Consider the following 16,598-nt stretch of genomic DNA (forward strand, 5'->3'; position numbering starts at 1 on the left):
ATTATAAAGTGCTGGCGGCGAGTAGGATGGATATCAACACTGATTTACCACCCCCCTCATTTCCTCAGGGACCACGGCCCAATGAGCAACCAAACCCGATGTTCTTGTCTCCCGAGGACCCTAGTGTTTCGTTTGATGCCAGCATGCCTCGCCGCGATTCTGTAGCCTCTAGCAGGCCCGTATGGAGAACAAACTTTGCTCGCTATAAGAGCTTGGGTGAATCTGACCTTTCGGAATCCCTGATATTGGAGCGAGCTTCTATCCCCAATGCGTTTTCTGCCCCTGCACAGATTGATTCGACGCCATTACCCAAGATACCCATGATAGTATTGTCGATTGTGAGCCGATGGCTTTCCTGAGACCCAGCAGTGGATGACACTTGGCACCGACAGGTTGTCTTGGGAGAATTTTTGAGCGCGAACGTGTCTACTCCTTTCCTGGTCGATATGGTAAAAAGTAAGCCATTCTGCCACTAATCTCTGGGAATATAATATTCATGCTTTTATTGCTACAGCATTCAACCTTGGAGACACAGCTGAATTAGGTTCCTTCACTGGAATCATTGTTGCGGCATTTTTCGTAACACAATTCGTAACGTCGTTGCTGTGGGCTACTATTGCCCAAAAACATGGGAATCGCGCTGTCCTTTTTATTTCACTTCTTGGGAATGCTATAACATGTGCTCTTTTTGGGACGTGCAAGTCTTTCCCAGAGGCCGTCGTGGTAAGATTGATTCAAGGCGTCTTCAACGGCGCTGTTGGGTGTGTCATCCCAGTTTCTCTGGTCCTGCTGGGCATTGATATTCAGAATGACTTTGAAATCAGAGTCGCTCGCAGTTGCGTCGTCAATGTTGCCGACTTCACAAATGAGTCTCGTGCATATGCGATTATGGGGTACGTGTCCATCCACGAATATAAATACAAGTATCTGATAGCGTCTACTACATTCCGGTGTTGCTGCACGGAGAGCAGATTTAGCTGGGGTTTGGGTGGTGTTGGTGAGCACACTGATTTTTAATCGAGCCATTGCCAGTTCACTGATATTGCTCCTAAAGCTGGTGCAATGTTAGCTGCGCTCTTCCTACCTCGTTGTCGTCAATGACTTACCTTCCTGTTGATACATAGCATCGGTGGCGCGTGTACGTGTCTTGTGCGTTGAACGAAATGCACACACTAACCGATATTTAGTTGAATCACCTTCAAAGACGTGGCCCACCTCTTTCGGGCGCATCCCGTTGTTTCAAAAATACCCTTATCTCCTTCCTCCACTGATTGCCTCATCGGTGTTGTTGACTGGAGCCATTCTTTGTCTCTTTCTTGGTTGGGACGGTGGGCCGCGTGAGGGTGGCATTCGGCTGCCGGAGAAAGACACCGACAATGCAACACCCGCGCAGATTGACCTTGGTCGGCAATCGCTCATCGAAGAGGGTCGCGCTGTCCCTAAACCGGTGGAACAACTGAAGAGTGTTAAGCGGAAGATATCGAGTTATTTCGCAAATCGAGTCAAAGAAGCGTATGCTAATCGAAGTGAATCGCCTAGGAGAGATTCGTTGGTGCCGGGAGCAGGCCCATCTTCTCCTGCTTCTCCCATGGCTATCCGCTCAGCCAGATTGTCTCGTACAGCTGGATCGGCATATGGTCACCGGAGTCGACTGAGCAGTCGTCCAACATTCTCCAGCATTGCGGGAAATGAGGCTCGACGAGGTAGCCTTGCAAGTACTGCAATGAATCGCACCATCTTCACTGAAACTGATGCGCCCCGCGAGGATCTCAACTTTGCGCAGAGGCTAATCATGGGTTAGTTCAGATCAATCCTTCTGAGTGTCTGCATTGATTTCCGGCCATTTTCATAGCCAATGAATTGAATGCCACGTCGATGACCAGTTTATGGGTCGCTGCTGCTGCAACTGCGGACAATGAGGATCCATTCATTGGCTCTGACGACGAGATGTCAGATGCTGGGACAGAAGATTCGGATGGAGCAGCATCGAACTTCCCTAGTCGATTCAGCACCATAGAGTCAGCTTCACAGTATCGCTGGACGCCCCATGGTCCTACAGGATCCCCTTTGGGACCCAGGCGAAGTATCACTCAAGGTCTCACATCACCATACCCTGGTTCCCGAAGGACTTCCTACAGTCGTGGAGGAATTGTAGGCGGCGGGAGAACCTCGTTTGGTAGCTCACCGCCACATGGAGCAGACCGACAAATGGCAACAGCTCCCCATCTGGTTATGCCAGCTATATACTCCAATACTGGCCTCAGGACCCCTCCTGCACTTCTGGAATTCACCGAGCACACGTATCCAGCTATTGGAGACCCTTTCAATGAGAGTCTGACTCCAATCACGGAAAGATCTGCGTCGGAATCCAGTCAGCGATCGAATCAGTCAGCACCCGACATTCAGTCAAACCGCGATGTTCAGTCAACACACGATGTTCAATCGACAGTCGAAAAATCAGAAAACCTGTGGTCGCTCCTGCCTCTGTTCATTATTTTCCAATACTTCGTCCTCGCCATCCATACCACTAGCCATGATCAGGTTTTCCTGATGTATCTTACTTCGTATGTGTCTTCACTAATCCATGTTGGTCATTGCCTCAGTAGCTTGTTATAGGGATTACGCCAAAGGAGGACTTGGGCTAAGTCCTGGACATTTTGCAATTCTCAGTAAGTAAGCCTCGTTTCCAGCACCACGCCTTATTAAACATTGGCTCCCAGTCGGCCTTATGTGCGGCGCACAAATCATTTATCAGTTCTATTTGTATCCGTAAGCACATCGCCTGGTGGGCTTTTATAATTTAGTTGAAATATTTCCTTTTAGAAACATTGGGTGAGTGATTGGCAATGTTCATCGTCTCTGATCGATGACGACTTCGTCCCAAGCCCTCCTAGGGGAAAGGTAAGATCAGGAACCGTGGTGGCGAATATTTGACCTCATTTAACTCCTCGTAGTACTCTCATCTTGCGATGTTCAGGATCGGAACCGCTCTCTTTATACCCGGGTACCTCACTGTCGTTCTTTACCGCCGGCTAACCAACGGCAGTTCTGACGGTAATAACTTGATCATGATTTTATTGTTGATAAGCACGTACGTACTCACTGGTGCCTAGCCATCTTCGAAGTGCTACTGACGCTTTCGTTGAAGTGCTGTCCGCTATGCTGGCTCAACTTTTGCATTTACGTCCGCAGCCGTACTTCTGAATTATTGTGCGTCTTCCCGAAGCAATCTGCGTTGCTCAATGTTTTAAGAATCACCGTAGTATCTGCCCCAAGCGTCATCGGGTTTGCGAACGGCTTAGGTGAGATTCAGGAGATATCCCCCCTCTAGGAGTTCAGATTTAACGAGTTATAGCACAATCTCTTGCTTCTTTGGCCAGAGTGTTGGGACCGGTAAGATTCATTTCACATTCTCATATCATGTTGACCTGAACGGCATCTTTAGCTACTAGGAGGATGGGTAGGTGTTTTGATACTGCATGGAAATGCTGGCGCTTAGCTTCCCATAGGTTTGGTCGGAAAGCACATCGCATGACCCCAACGGCTATGGTTTCGGGTTTTATATGTGCTCAGTCAGTTAGTCCAACACCTTCTGGTCACCTGCGCTAATTCGTCTTCCTAGGCATTGTGTGCCGTTGCAATTTTCCTCAGCTTCTTCATCCGCTAGACCCAAACAGTAATGTGTTCACTGCACGAACACCCTATTTCATCCTGTATTCCATTGAGTTTCGGTGGTTTGTGGTTTGTTGCGTTGTTTGGAACCCAAATGTGCATATTCTTCTCTTCTTGGATGATTGTGGATTGCCCCAAAACTCTTCATTTTTAATGTCTACGATGCTCAAACCCAATATGTCGTTGCTGAGACTAGGTGAGTGTTGGGTGGCGTCGGGAAAGTGAACGGTAGGAAATCCACTTGAAGCAGTCGGGGACTCGGGCCGAAACTCTCTGCGAAACGTTCTGAAAAGTCATGATAGAAGCTAGGTAATGTTGACATAATAGGTCGGGGATATTGGAAATACAAGGAATTTCACTACTCAGATGAAGCAGCCTGATCTGAGGCGAATTTAGCCGAAAATGGGGACAGGGGTCTATACCTTTGCGGTCAAACCCAACCTAAGTCAGGAGCCTCATCATACCCTAGCTGCTGGTATACAAGATCCTCGGTTAGGCGGTAATGATAAGAAGGCAAGGGAGGGTGAGAAGGTATAAGTTCGCTACTCGCAGAAGGTGCGATACGAGAGTGAGGCCAATGGCTAACTGTTGACGGATTGAGCCTCCGGTCAGGAGGATAGAATGTGTGTTGGAACGACTCGGATGCGGGTGATTGGCTGAGGATTCGATGGACGGTGTTCCCTGTGCCGGGCCAAGCGGGATGTTCAGAGGAACTCGGTGGTGGTGGTATGTGCCCTATCAGAGTCTAAGTAAGACGCTCAAGCAAGGTTCCCGAGTCATTACTGACCTCGGTGCAAGGAGAGGCTCGTTGCAGGAGACTCAGGATATGCTATGATTGGGGTGCCACCAGGAACAGGAGCAGCGATATATGTGGGGAACAAAAGAGAAGAGAGGGAGACGGGATGTAAAGGAGAGGGCATTGGGGTTTGGCCGGCAGAATGCGGGACATCCGTGCCAGGTTGATCCGGGGGCGAATTGCCTCTCTCCGTCTTAACTTGACGGGGATCGATGTCCAGCCTCCGGCTTCGGCGATTAAACTCAAGCCCCTCGCATTGTGAACGAGTGTTGGATCGTTTGGGAGGAACGACGATTGGGGATGAGCACTCTGTGTCTGATGTAGAGCGTGAAGAACGCTTGAGACGTAGTTTTCGTCTCCATGCATTTGGAGGGGCCTCTTGAATTGGAGGCTGAGACCCGTCAAGCCAGAAGTTGTACAAAAGAGGGGGCTCGCTATGGGGGGTGGCGGTCTCTGTCTCCTGGCGCTGACCAACACCGCCTTCTGAAAGCTGAAACGTGAAGGGATTGGCACGAAAAGTGTTACACATGGATCTCATGTGCGCACGCTCTGATGCTTCAATGGTTTCCCTCCTTTCCGAGAGCACTGGGCTCGACGGGAGGTCGTCCAGGAATTCATCGAGTAGCGAATGCTCTTCGAGAAATGCTGGACAGTCTAGGTACTCGTCCACTTCGTCCATAGTTTCTGGTGAGGATACAGTATTTTTTCAAGAACGACAGCAAGGTTCGAAGATATACCCGAGTTGACGTGGAAGCATCAGACAGCGGATTGGTGAGCAAGTGTGCGACAGTAGTAATGAATGGTAGCCAGGAATGTCGCTATGAGTCGTAATCAGAAAGGAGACACGCTTTGAATATCAGTAGCTTGGGTGCCGCCATGGGGTTTGGGTTCTTGGGAAGATAAGCTCTAGTAACGCATGAAAAGATTTTGGTGGAATCTTTAGGCGACGAGATACCGACCCCTTTACCGGAACCTGGTACGGCACGAAACCATTCTGATTACCCGAACGGAACCCCTCCTCCAGCGAACCAATCATGCACCATCTTGGCAGTTAAGAGCCTTTTTGTGGCCATCAGAAACATCCCAAACAGGAACAGCCAATGATCACCCAGTGTAACCATGCAAGTGCTACAGAATTTGAGGGAGGCACAGTACCGAGTACCTGAAACGAGTTTTCGAAGCTAACATTTCGATCGCACACACGGGAAGTCACATAAAGTTGTGATGGCAAAGGGTCCTGCTCAGAACGAGAATTCTCAGATAGTTCTCCCTGGCGACAAATTCTGGAGGAAGGCGGCTTTCACTGTATACAGAACGACTCTAAGGACTCTGCAAGCGAACTTGAAGCTGCGACAGTAGATTGCAAGACTTGTTCAAAGGGACTCGCATTGATACATGGATGACAAGCCAATTGGATGCACAGTTCTAAACTGGTTCATTTCACCAACCCTGGCCTCGCTTGAGCAGCCAGCAGAGCGCATGGGTTGTGGCCGAGCCAATGAGGCGAAGCAGTGACATGCCGCAAATGGTCACAGTCACAACCCATCTTCTGAACGAACCACTCAAACACCTCCATTTGGGGGAATAGGCATTGGTGAATGGCGCCCAACAGGGACGAATGGGTTTCAGTCAACCTCTCCAACTTTTACGCTCTGTTAAACTCATGAAATATGGCCCACCAATTTCGACCATCGATCCAAATCAATTTCACGCTGCTTTGCACATTAACATTGTTTCTTGCGGGCCTGACACCACGCCGCAACTTTCTGAGATATTATTTATAAGACTTTCTGCACCCCTGCCATGCTCACCATCAAGTGCGACAAGACCCTTATTATGAACTCCTTTCTCTACACAGACGTCGTCAGCCAACGTTGTGCGGGTGATGAGCTCCTATCTGAAATCGAAGCCGCAATAGACGCCAGTCAAAGACGCACGATATTTCTTTATCGATTATTAGATAAAGTGATACAGGTTGAGTGGCTATCGTTCGACAAATGATTTCCAGCGTGGCTAATGGATGTGTATCAAAGCTACAGTGTAGTATTCGTCATCCCGCCACCAGCCCTATTGATAGCCCTGAATTCTCCGCGAATGCCGATGCAAGCCCTCCGTTGATGTGCTGTTGAATTGATGATTCTAAAGCGTCCACTCTTAGGTATGCAGCACATCGGTACCCCGCACAGAAGTAGATTGGATGGCGGTGAGTAGGGCGATTCATCTCTCGTCACGCCCAATATGGATGATATTATACCGGATCAGGGCTTCGAACCGTCAATAGAGCCCGGAACGACACCCGAAGACCCAGCGCCATGTGAGCGGTACGAAGAGCCTGCAGTCGATTGGGACAATTGGAGTCCTGACTTTGACGATTCCAATTCCGAGTACGAGTACGACAGTATCTGACGATGGGATTCAAATGTCTCCGAAGGTATACACCAGCGCCAGCCATCTGATCACCTGGCTTTTCTCGTTATCAGCGTAACTCCTAGTTTCGTGGCTGCGCTGCCCCAAGAGGAGCCTCCTGGAAGAGGACACCCAGTAGCACTATCGATACCGATTCCTAATATTCTGAGTCTGGCTCTTAGAAACCTGAGTGTCATTCTTGTTACGTTATGAACCTTCAGCGAACTTGTGCAATTACATACATTCCACTCGATCGGGACGATCGTGGTTTTGCAATAACGATTGCAGGTCAGGACTGGTGAGGTAGCGAGTTTGCGCAGATTAATGTCCGCGGGGCCGATGCTCTGCACGGAATTGCAATTTGTTCCTCAACTGGACATAACCGCCGCGGGTGGAAGGATAGCATACATTCTACGACCTGCAGCAATACCTTGATATAGCAGTGATCAAGTCGATTCGCGCCACCCATTGCCGAGATTCCCTTCGCTATTGTAGCAACATACTAACTTCTCGCCCTGACATACTTACTACCGGGCGTCAAGGTTCCCAGATGCACGAACACTAGCTTCAAGTTGAGATGGAATCGTCCTCATTGCAACTGTAGTACTGAGTACTGTACTGGGAATATCCAACTTGTCAAGAGCTGAGGACGAGCTCGTCAGCGTTACCAGTAACTAGAACAACTGAGTTGTATGATCTGATTTAACTGTCAAAGGAACGAAGGGGAATCGATGTGTATGACTGGCGAGCTGTCGTCACTACGATATTCAAGACTGCCGAATGCGACGCTCAACTTAGATAGTCATGAGAAGCTTGTTCGTAGCGAAACGACTAAGATTTGTTCCGCCAATGGAGCCAAAGAGGTTTATGAACATGCTTCATCCGGTTAGACGGGCCAAATGATAGACACAAGTAATGATGCGCACGTACACGCTGGTCGGGGTTACCGTTATTATAACCGCCTAAGTGAATCAGCGTCCAAGCTTAGGGTGGTTCTCTTCCGATAGTCTTCTGCAGTTTTTTTTGGCGTGTAGGAAGATGCATTTTTGGGGTAGGAATTGCGCAAGGAGATCGGCCGAGCTAATGTGGAGGCCATTCCTCAACTTCATCATTGCGCACTTCCAAGGAGCATCATTATCGTATCCATATTTGGCCTCCCAGCATCCCGTTGCATGGGGAAATATACACTCGTGTGCGTTGTATTTGCTCAGATGCGGAGCAATGACGATAGGATCGCATAATCGCATTGAGGCTGCATGAATGAGTTATGAAAACGATTGGCCAACATCTAGCATACACATAGAATCTTGCTCTCCGCATCTCCCAGCCCGCTCGAAACGTGTTCGCTCACGTTAGCGCATTGCAGCGGGCAGTCATAAAGCCCAGCTTCTTGATCGGTTTCTAAAATCAACCCAGAATACCACGAGCGAAGGACCTGGAAGTGCCGCTTCGTTTCTAGCCTATCTATTTGAGGATACGCGGCGACCAACGTGTTCGTGAAGGCGACTAAAGTCCGCAGAACTAAACTTCAGGGGAAAAAAAAATGAGAATGGCCAATGTTGATTTGACAGAAAATCCAGATTTTAATGCTTCGATTTTCAAATTGAGACGCTCCATTGGACTGAGGCATCTGAGTCGAAGCTAGTGATCCTTGATCTGGCAGTCATAAGCCCATAATCAGCCACAACCGAGTGGCTACACTAACAAAACACCACACAAACTCCATGACGCCCTGCTGCAAACGCAGCGGCAGGAACAGTGGTACGTTCAATCCCTGCGAAACTAGACATGGCACGGCAGCATGGCGAGTCATGGGGGTCGTATGTAATGAGTTTTCAGAGAAACAAGGGGTCATTTCATCTTGAACGCCAGTTGCGCTTGAGACATGCACCAAATCAAGAATCTTTGGTATGTGAGCCCCTTATCGTGGTAGTCTTAGGTTCTAGAATTGCGGAGCTGGCACCATAGAATCGCCCACGAGGGTCTGTGGGATAAGTGGAACATCAAAGTCCCTTACCGATTGCGAAGGCCATGTCCACGGACATCAGAGGGATCAATCCGGCTTGCCACATGAATCAGAAAAACGCGTCGATCTTTGGTGTGCCCCCTTCACGAGCGAGGCTTGGGGAATGGGAATGTGGTTATCACCCCAGAAGGGGAGAAGAAGAAGAAAACAGAACTGTGCGAGAAGCAATCACGATCATACATTGATGCCATTCCGGAAACAAGGCGCATTATCTTCTAGTGGTGAAGTCTACATAGCGCCCCGTGACGTCTCAAGACGAGAGCTGAGGGTTGGACACTCACAACGAATGCGGGCCGAATAGCCATTCATTGGCTTTCTCAATCGCATTGGCCTCCCCATTCCCATTCCCCAAAGCTTCAAACTTCTCTAACCCATAAGCTCGTCGGGAGAGCGAGCCTTCATTGATATCTTGAAGACTTCCGCGACCTATAAATCCAATCTCACCTTCTACGCTCGAAAAGTCGTATGGTCGATATCCAGTAATGAACGAAGCCCGCTGGGCTGCAAGGTATTCGGCACTACAGATTACTGTGTTGGGTTTTTTTTGACGCACCCAAGACGAATTTGTAAACCTACTTGTTTACCGTTACGGGGACAGCTGGAATGTACATAACGGACGAATCGCCCTTTCCACGGTGTTGAGACTGTGAAATAACTGGTGACGAGATGATCGGGGAATCTGTTTTGAGAGGTACCAACCTCTACAGCGTGGATAGTGTCGCAATGCCAATACACTTGGTCTCCAGGATCAACCTGTGTGAAATTGATGGGTTTAACCAGTTAACGCACATCCATATACTATCTCTTACGGGAGGGACGGATGTCATTGTTTCCGTTAATTCAAGGTGCGGGTGGGTTTCATCAGACAGTTCTTGGGCTTTGAAGATTGGTCCCAAAGTTAGTTGGTGGGGTCTCTTCATGAAGTTCCTTGCAATGAAGACGTACCACGACCGGGAACACTGCCAGGAAAGGCTGTTGATTCCAAATCGAGTGCCCAGTTCTCTGCGGCAAGATATCCGTTCTTATTTCCACCAAACTCAGATGCGGTACGAATGGGTGAGAAGAAAGCTCGAAGAATCAAATAGGCTGTTGATAGAAGTGTGTTAGGATAGACTTGAAGCGTCCCTTCATTGGCGGACGTTGACGACATCGAGACCCATCCTAAGAACGCCTATTCTGTGTCACGTCAAGTATGGAAGCTTATCCCCCTCACCTTGCCATGGCCGGAAAACATTGCACTAGATTGAGTGAGTCTTGGTGTTACCGAAGAGCCATCGCCAGCGACACGTACCGCACTGGGCCCTGCGTAAATATCCATTTTGGCCTCAATCCTGTGCGTCGCGTCAAATGCGTCATGCGACTTCCAGTTGGGAGAAAGGATTCTCGAGAAGCACTTTCGGTACGCTTCTCGACAATCGTAAACCTTTTAGTCGCCCCATCAGGATAAGTCAACGCACTGTTGTCTTCCCACCTCTCCACAGAGCCACCATCGATATGAGGACCTAATATTACCAAATGGTTTCAATACGCGTTATTCAACTCCATCGTGATACTGAAACAAACCTAAGGCAAATGTCATATCACCGGGAAAGCGGATTCTCAAACGATCGAAGTATGAGATAGGGTTCCCAAGGCTGATCTCCGCGTCCGCGTCCGCTCTCCATTGGGTAAGTAGGAATGCTTGGGTCTTCAATATGGCTGGATGAGTGCGTGCCGAGACTTGGGGACGCGAATGATAGAACTCCCAGACTTGAGGATCATCCTTTGGAAAGCCTAGACAATACAATAGCACGTTATTATCGTTGGTTGTCCAGGACATGAAAACAATCATACCTCGAGCTCGATCACGATTATCGGCAGCGTACCGTTTGATGGACTCTTTCCAACCTAGCGCTTGCTGTACGGGCAGAGCGAATTGAGTGTCGGCGACTCCCCAGAGTACTGCTGGGATGTACCTCTTTTGTCACTGCCCCTTTCACTATGACAGTTCCGACGCTGCGAACTTGTTCCAAGATGTCAGGATCGATTCTCCCATTCTCGATATCACTAAACAGTAGCCGGGGGATGATCTTAATCCACGCAAGGGAATTGAATTTTTTGAGTCTAACAGCTTCAGAATGGGTGGAACGAGGGAAATTGAAAGTTTCTCACCTTTCCACCTTGTTCTTTGATCCTCGCATTAGTGTGCTTTAAACAATCAAGGACTTCGTTCCAGTTCTTCAAAAGAACCTCTTGGTCCCTGAGTCCAGGGACTAGTTCCTTCTTCAGCTCAGAGTATCGCTGGGGCAGTTCTAATATTGGAGCCCCAGCCAGAGACGAAAACGCGTCAGAGATGTCGCTCCCCGGCTTAGCCTGTTGATTAGAGTAGCGATTTGGACGGGGTCCAGCGGAAGCATACTCTCGTCGGGAGTGAGAAAAACTCTTGACAGTCGCCATGCCTGGGTGAGAAACATGCCAGAGGAATGAATTTGATGGAAGGGGTCCTAGACATTCGCGCACGAATAAGAGTCCAGGAATCCGGGCACTTGAAGTGACCATGCACATTTCTTTATTCTTCACTTATCCCTGTGCAATGCTGAGGGTAGTAGGCCAGTCTAAGCCGGATGTTGGTTGTGGAATCCCTGGCTGCCGGAGTTTCCAACCTCCATAAGATGGAGGTGGCTGTTCGTGATTTCATTTGATCGTACCCATTCAAACAGCACAATTTTCCCTGTTCGCCCCCTTTATGCCCTGCATGCACCCTTCCTTTGCACACCCCGGCGCATTATGGTTTGCGTAAGTATCCATCACGCGCTTATTTTTGTTTTGCCCGTTCGGCCGTTCCTCACTTTCCATCAATCACCACATGAACATCGTTCATACACAGCTGTCTTTGACCAAGCTTGAAGGTGGGGCCATGATCGATCAGATCTATCTTTGCCCTGGAAAAACGCCTCAGGACCTCGTGGGATACCGGATCTAAAGGGATTGATTCCCGGCGAGAAATGGATGTGTCACTGTGGCGCACTCAACAAGGAAAAAAATTCATAGAGACCAAAATGCATCTGAGTACAGGGAATATCGGGTGCCAGTTCTATGCGAATGTGATGAAATATGTGGAAAAATCAAGGTGAAGGGTGAATGACGTGCCGTGAAATGTGATGTTTTTTGCTTGGTATCATAGTTGCAAATACCGTATTCCTGGACAATCGAAGTGATCCTTACGCATCAGCTGCATTACATTGCCGCAGTGGCAGCGGGAGGCACCAGCACAGCAGCATGTTCAAGCGGCCAGCCTTCTGCGAGAGCGGGGTGAGGAAACACACAGGCTCTCACCGGCCCGGAGAGCAAGCTAAGCTACCCCCTTACGATTGGTGCCCACAACACTTTGATTGACAGTAATCTTTCCCTGTGTCTGGAACTTCACTGTCTATGCGCTGAGGGCTGCAAGCTCTGCCATCCGGTTTGAAGGGAACCCTCACAGCACTGTTCAGCATCATGTCAAGCGCATGTTTCGATTGCCGAGCTGTCGCGACCTGGGAATAACCATGCGTCCGACTCCAAGGCAACATATAGATATAGATATATATCTCTAATTCAACAAAAAGCCGTGACTGGGCTTGAAAGAAGTTGTGGAGCCTCATAGTGTACAACTGAAGTGCGCTAGCGCGCAGCATAAAGAGCACTCAGTCGCAATCTGCCTTCTCCTCCTTCGAGTCACTTGGCTTGTCGTCCACCAGCCCCAAGCTGAGCTCATGCAACCATGCAGTGAACCGTGACTGATCAAAGTTTCCCTCCGAGTCAAAAAGGGAAGTATAAGGCCGCTCCTGTTTGTTGAGCTGTGTGCGTCTAATAAGCGTCTTCCCACTGTTTGAGGAGCGGACGTAAGTGAGTGACAGACAGTAAAGAGGCGAGGATGAAGGAGACAGTGATGTTTCGGCATCTATGGTTATCTTTTCTGTTTCGATCTGTGGCGTGCAAAAATAAAGAAATAGGAGGTGAGATCTTGTTCGAGCCAATATGCAGGATATAGCATACACGGCTGGAAAGTGTCTTCCTCTTCCCAACAAAGATTGTTTTCCCTTCAACAAAGTACGTGTATGCAGCTTGTATAGCCGTCAAAATGGTGTAGCTGCAGCCCAAAAAAAATGCGGCTTTCGTCAAGCGGGCTTAAGCTGCTCCGAGAAGTCCACGGGACTCACAGTGTGACGCCGAGCCATATGAGAGGCTTGGCCTTCTCGAACTCCGTTTTCCACCCATACAATCCTGTAGCAGCCGCGATGAGCACAGATGTCCACCCTAACCCCAGCTTAACATCTGTATGCGTATATTGGACTTTGTACTGGTCTGGCCGAGAGAAGAACTATAAAGGGCAATCCCCTCAGATGCATAGTGAATACATGGACGATAAGTAACCTCACCCTTTTGACAGCGTCATCACAAGCAATTTTCAATTCTACAGCATTTGCATTGTTGACCTTGACAGGATCGAAAGTTTCCTGCACTAGAGAAGTCACAGGTGCAGGTGGAACCTGTTCCCCAGCTTCCTTAGCAGGGCCGTTTGTGGGTGCTTTTCTCTTTGGCATTAGGCAATGACTTGATGACGATGCAGTAATGTAATACAATTTTGTAGGCACATGATTGCCGTCGTGAGGCCGTGGGAACTGTCTCCGCCTGTCATTATATTTTCCGCTTCCCAAGGCTTAAATGGCTCCTCGCCCTTTCTCGCAAGAGACTTTGCTCTGGTTTCCTGTACATGAAGTTTGCACAGTATTTGGAAGAGGCTCAGGTTGGCAAGATTTTCTTTTCCGATGCCAGGCCAGTGCTAACATCCGCTGTGGCTTCGGCCAGGCACCTGAGTGGAAACGAGCCTACATGTGAGGGTTGTCTCTGGGGGGCTTACATGTCCATTTCCTTTCGGAGCCATCTCTGATTGATATGCCTGGCGACTTCGATTTGTCTAGTGATTACCGAAAGTTGAAGGAATGTATCAACCGAATCAAGGTGGCCGCGACGTTGCAAGATTCCCCTCAATCTGCACCCCCTCCTCTACCCCTGCCCAGTGTTATCCCCGAAGTTGGGGTTCCCCGCATGCAGGGGCGTCCTGTCTTGCTACCCGCTCCCCTCATGCCCATCAACGAATCCATTGAGCATCCATTCGCTGCAAACCGTCCGCATATGCGCACAAACCAGCATTTCGTATCAATTCCATTCTCAGCTGGATCAACTACTTCCTCAACCCAGACGGATCCCGATTCTGCAATTTTTTCTCCCCCGGCCTCTCCGTATAGAGTGTCGTTCCAGGAGCCCGCCCCTCAGCGCCCGAGTTCCGTCTTACTCCGGCCGGACGTTCACCCTAGAAATGGCGCGTTCCTGAGGCTTCCTTCGCTGGCAATAAGCTCGAACTGGATTCAAGAAGAGAAAACCGATGACGAGACGGATACAAATTTTCTTCCGTCACCCATTGATCTTCCTTCACCCATCATCCAGGATCCCATCGGCGAAGGTGGTCAATTCCCAGCTCGTGGACATAGTTTTTTCTCTTTTCCGAATCCAAAAATAGGGACAAATGAGAAGGTAAGGGCGATTACATTGTTCCTGTCTGCCTTTTTTGTGTTGAATCCATTGCTAGCGCTTCCCGCTTGATCGTACGGGGCTCCCTCCTATGACTCCGTTGGGCTGGGTGCGTGCCCGAAAGAACACTGATGCTCACAGCGGTGAGTGGACCCGTCTTCCGGATGTGGATACTCCACTTAGCCATATTCAGTCGCCCCGGATGCTACACTGAGTGAAATCATGGCTACCATTGTCCCAGGATCCCCTGAAGCACGCTTCTTTGATGTTCTTGATGAAGAATTGCGAAAGGTCAATATGTTCTTCAAGGTGCACGAGCGAGAGGCTATTGTCCACGCTGCTGTCCTCCAGAGACAACTCAAAGGGTTGAAGGATCACAGGCGACTTTTTCATGTGGGTGGCTATGCTGTTCATAGCTGATGCCGACCTAACTCACCGCTCACGCAGGAGAAATTCCCGGTTGCGCATTCGCCTTGGATTGTCCCAACTGACTTCCGCGGGACTGTTGGGCAGCTCCTTCCGCCGTACAACCTTCAGCGTGACAACGCGCTGAAGGGACACCGAGGGAAGTTCACCAAACAATTTAAGAAACCTAATGAGGAGAAACTGCCCATGGATCCCGATGACTATGTAAGGAATAAGCGGAAGTTGAAAAAGGCTGTCCTTGAGCAATATCGGTATGCTTTTCCATGAACCATTTCCACGTGTGATGACCTAGCGATGGTGCTTCAGCGGTCTCGAATTACTGAACAATTATCGAGTTTGTGGTTTTAAAGTCGAACTTCATCATCTGCATCTGAATGCTTCGAACTCTAGATCCTCAATTTGACCGGGTTCCGAAAGGTACTCAAAAAGTTTGAAACCGTGACAAAAATTCCAGTACAAAAACCATACATGGCGGAAAGGGTTAGTCAGTCAGTTGCCTTCTGGGGAGGCTTCGGGTTGAATATGTTGTGTTAAGGTCGATAAGTGCACCTTCGCAGGCGATTCGCGAATATTAGCCATCCTGAAGGAGGTCGAAGATGCATTTTCCGAATGTTTCGGTGAGAGTTACGTTCGAACTTCAAGGCAGAATAGTTCTTGCTAACGTCAGTGCAAGCTAATGGCGATCATAGAAGGGCTCGTGTTCGTCTTCGAGCGACCAACGTGCACAAGACACATCACTTAACGACTTTCCGCTCTGGTGCCTGTATTGGTCTTGGCATTCCAGCGGTTTTGCAGGGTCTCCACCTCTGTGAGTAACGACTCGCCAGTTTGACTGATAGCTTTCTGAGCCGAGTTTGTTTATAGCGTTCCAAAGTGAGACAAGGAACGCAATTCCAGAATGGGAAGACCTCCTTCAGGCTTACGGCGCTCTATTCATTCTCGTGCTATTTCCTTTACTCATCAGTTCCAACATCTTTGTTTGGACCCGATTCCGCATCAACTATGCATTTATATTTGGTACGAGCGATCTTCATCCATTTCCAAATATCCTCACCATCTCGTTCCCGTAGAGCTCGACATGCGCAGTACAATCAACCCGCGAAAGTACCCAGAAGTTCCTGCATTCCTTTTCTTAACGTTGAGTTATTCGTTCTGGCTCTCATTCGCACGTTTCGGTGCGGTGCTGCCAAACACATGGCTGCTAGGTGAGTGACGATGATCGCACCAGAATTCATTGGTTTTGATGATGGTGAAAGTCTGGATTATTTTTGCTACGGCGTTCATGGTGAATCCTTTACCTATGTTCTCAAGATCGGCTCGATATTGGCTTGTACGAAAATGCGGGAGATTGTTGTTGCCTGGGCACCGGCGCGTTGATGTAAGTCGGTTGCACCTCGATGGAAACACATGCTAATTGGAATCTCTTCGTTTGATGTTTAGTTTACTGGTAAGTTTGTCTATGTTGATATATATATATATATCATTCGGATGACTCCCTGCTAGATTTCTGGCTCGGAGACCAGGTCGCCAGTCTCACCTATACGCTTGGGTCGTTGGGTGTCATATTTTCTGTCTTGACTCCCAAGCCGGGGGTTCTAATATCTCTGGCATCGCCCACCAGTGGGGCTTGACTTTTGCCCTCAGCGCATTTCCATTCGCCATCCGGTTCATGCACTGTATCCGACGCTATGTCGACAGTAACCTATCTCTTCACCTCAT

General features: G+C 49.0%; 5 protein-coding genes across 5 annotated transcripts; 2 read left to right on the forward strand and 3 right to left on the reverse strand.

Moving 5' to 3' along the window:
- The first annotated feature begins 145 nt into the window (after positions 1-145).
- Positions 146-4,026, forward strand: EI90DRAFT_3058007 (major facilitator superfamily domain-containing protein). The gene is made up of 20 exons (XM_039060337.1): positions 146-338; positions 393-456; positions 515-761; positions 825-893; positions 972-997; positions 1,055-1,064; positions 1,125-1,138; positions 1,188-1,796; positions 1,853-2,564; positions 2,617-2,669; positions 2,721-2,769; positions 2,824-2,832; positions 2,886-2,901; positions 2,955-3,091; positions 3,149-3,210; positions 3,264-3,302; positions 3,356-3,393; positions 3,446-3,460; positions 3,510-3,572; positions 3,623-4,026. Exons 1-20 carry the CDS (start codon positions 321-323, stop codon positions 3,665-3,667), a joined length of 2,295 nt encoding a protein of 764 aa, XP_038916161.1. The 5' UTR covers positions 146-320; the 3' UTR covers positions 3,668-4,026.
- On the reverse strand, positions 3,978-5,199 carry EI90DRAFT_3058009 (uncharacterized protein). Its single transcript, XM_039060338.1, has 2 exons — positions 4,460-5,199; positions 3,978-4,407 (listed from the first exon to the last, which is right to left on the reverse strand). Exons 1-2 carry the CDS (start codon positions 5,145-5,147, stop codon positions 4,103-4,105), a joined length of 993 nt encoding a protein of 330 aa, XP_038916162.1. The 5' UTR covers positions 5,148-5,199; the 3' UTR covers positions 3,978-4,102.
- Positions 5,200-9,177: 3,978 nt separating this feature from the next.
- EI90DRAFT_2920402 (DUF1479-domain-containing protein) lies at positions 9,178-11,336 on the reverse strand (the record flags this gene model as incomplete). The annotated part of the gene is made up of 12 exons (XM_039054742.1): positions 9,178-9,418; positions 9,477-9,544; positions 9,600-9,653; positions 9,710-9,777; positions 9,846-10,061; positions 10,114-10,138; positions 10,192-10,304; positions 10,358-10,402; positions 10,464-10,673; positions 10,734-10,797; positions 10,856-10,969; positions 11,052-11,336. 12 exons carry the CDS (start codon positions 11,334-11,336, stop codon positions 9,178-9,180), a joined length of 1,503 nt encoding a protein of 500 aa, XP_038916163.1.
- A 953-nt stretch (positions 11,337-12,289) lies between these two features.
- On the reverse strand, positions 12,290-13,523 carry EI90DRAFT_1023819 (microsomal signal peptidase 25 kDa subunit-domain-containing protein). The gene is made up of 5 exons (XM_039051410.1): positions 13,301-13,523; positions 13,082-13,242; positions 12,918-13,011; positions 12,807-12,847; positions 12,290-12,746 (listed from the first exon to the last, which is right to left on the reverse strand). Exons 1-5 carry the CDS (start codon positions 13,463-13,465, stop codon positions 12,566-12,568), a joined length of 642 nt encoding a protein of 213 aa, XP_038916164.1. The 5' UTR covers positions 13,466-13,523; the 3' UTR covers positions 12,290-12,565.
- Positions 13,524-14,626: 1,103 nt separating this feature from the next.
- Positions 14,627-16,556, forward strand: EI90DRAFT_1025137 (SPX domain-containing protein). Its single transcript, XM_039051415.1, has 10 exons — positions 14,627-14,846; positions 14,901-15,130; positions 15,186-15,213; positions 15,270-15,359; positions 15,415-15,496; positions 15,553-15,687; positions 15,744-15,896; positions 15,950-15,983; positions 16,136-16,326; positions 16,383-16,556. Exons 1-9 carry the CDS (start codon positions 14,676-14,678, stop codon positions 16,254-16,256), a joined length of 1,044 nt encoding a protein of 347 aa, XP_038916165.1. The 5' UTR covers positions 14,627-14,675; the 3' UTR covers positions 16,257-16,326; positions 16,383-16,556.
- The last annotated feature ends 42 nt before the right edge of the window (positions 16,557-16,598 follow it).

The sequence above is a fragment of the Cantharellus anzutake genome (genome assembly GCF_015039405.1).
Source record: "Cantharellus anzutake strain C23 chromosome Unknown EI90scaffold_23, whole genome shotgun sequence".
Classification (NCBI taxonomy): domain Eukaryota; kingdom Fungi; phylum Basidiomycota; class Agaricomycetes; order Cantharellales; family Hydnaceae; genus Cantharellus; species Cantharellus anzutake.

What these genes read in the sequence shown, in the direction of transcription:
- EI90DRAFT_3058007 (XM_039060337.1), top strand. An exon ending in TTCCTGATGTATCTTACTTC is followed by an intron (nt 2,565 to 2,616) that starts GTATGTGTCTTC and finishes AGCTTGTTATAG; the next exon opens with GGATTACGCCAAAGGAGGAC. An exon ending in TGGACATTTTGCAATTCTCA is followed by an intron (nt 2,670 to 2,720) that starts GTAAGTAAGCCT and finishes ATTGGCTCCCAG; the next exon opens with TCGGCCTTATGTGCGGCGCA.
- EI90DRAFT_3058009 (XM_039060338.1), bottom strand. Translation starts at nt 5,147, where the DNA reads ATGGACGAAGTGGACGAGTACCTAGACTGTCCAGCATTTCTCGAAGAG. An exon ending in GAGCCTCTCCTTGCACCGAG is followed by an intron (nt 4,408 to 4,459) that starts GTCAGTAATGAC and finishes AGACTCTGATAG; the next exon opens with GGCACATACCACCACCACCG.
- EI90DRAFT_1023819 (XM_039051410.1), bottom strand. Translation starts at nt 13,465, where the DNA reads ATGCCAAAGAGAAAAGCACCCACAAACGGCCCTGCTAAGGAAGCTGGG. An exon ending in GTGATGACGCTGTCAAAAGG is followed by an intron (nt 13,243 to 13,300) that starts GTGAGGTTACTT and finishes TGCCCTTTATAG; the next exon opens with TTCTTCTCTCGGCCAGACCA. An exon ending in ATATGGCTCGGCGTCACACT is followed by an intron (nt 13,012 to 13,081) that starts GTGAGTCCCGTG and finishes TTTGGGCTGCAG; the next exon opens with CTACACCATTTTGACGGCTA.
- EI90DRAFT_1025137 (XM_039051415.1), top strand. Translation starts at nt 14,676, where the DNA reads ATGGCTACCATTGTCCCAGGATCCCCTGAAGCACGCTTCTTTGATGTT. An exon ending in GCTGTCCTTGAGCAATATCG is followed by an intron (nt 15,131 to 15,185) that starts GTATGCTTTTCC and finishes ATGGTGCTTCAG; the next exon opens with CGGTCTCGAATTACTGAACA. An exon ending in TGCATTTTCCGAATGTTTCG is followed by an intron (nt 15,497 to 15,552) that starts GTGAGAGTTACG and finishes CGTCAGTGCAAG; the next exon opens with CTAATGGCGATCATAGAAGG.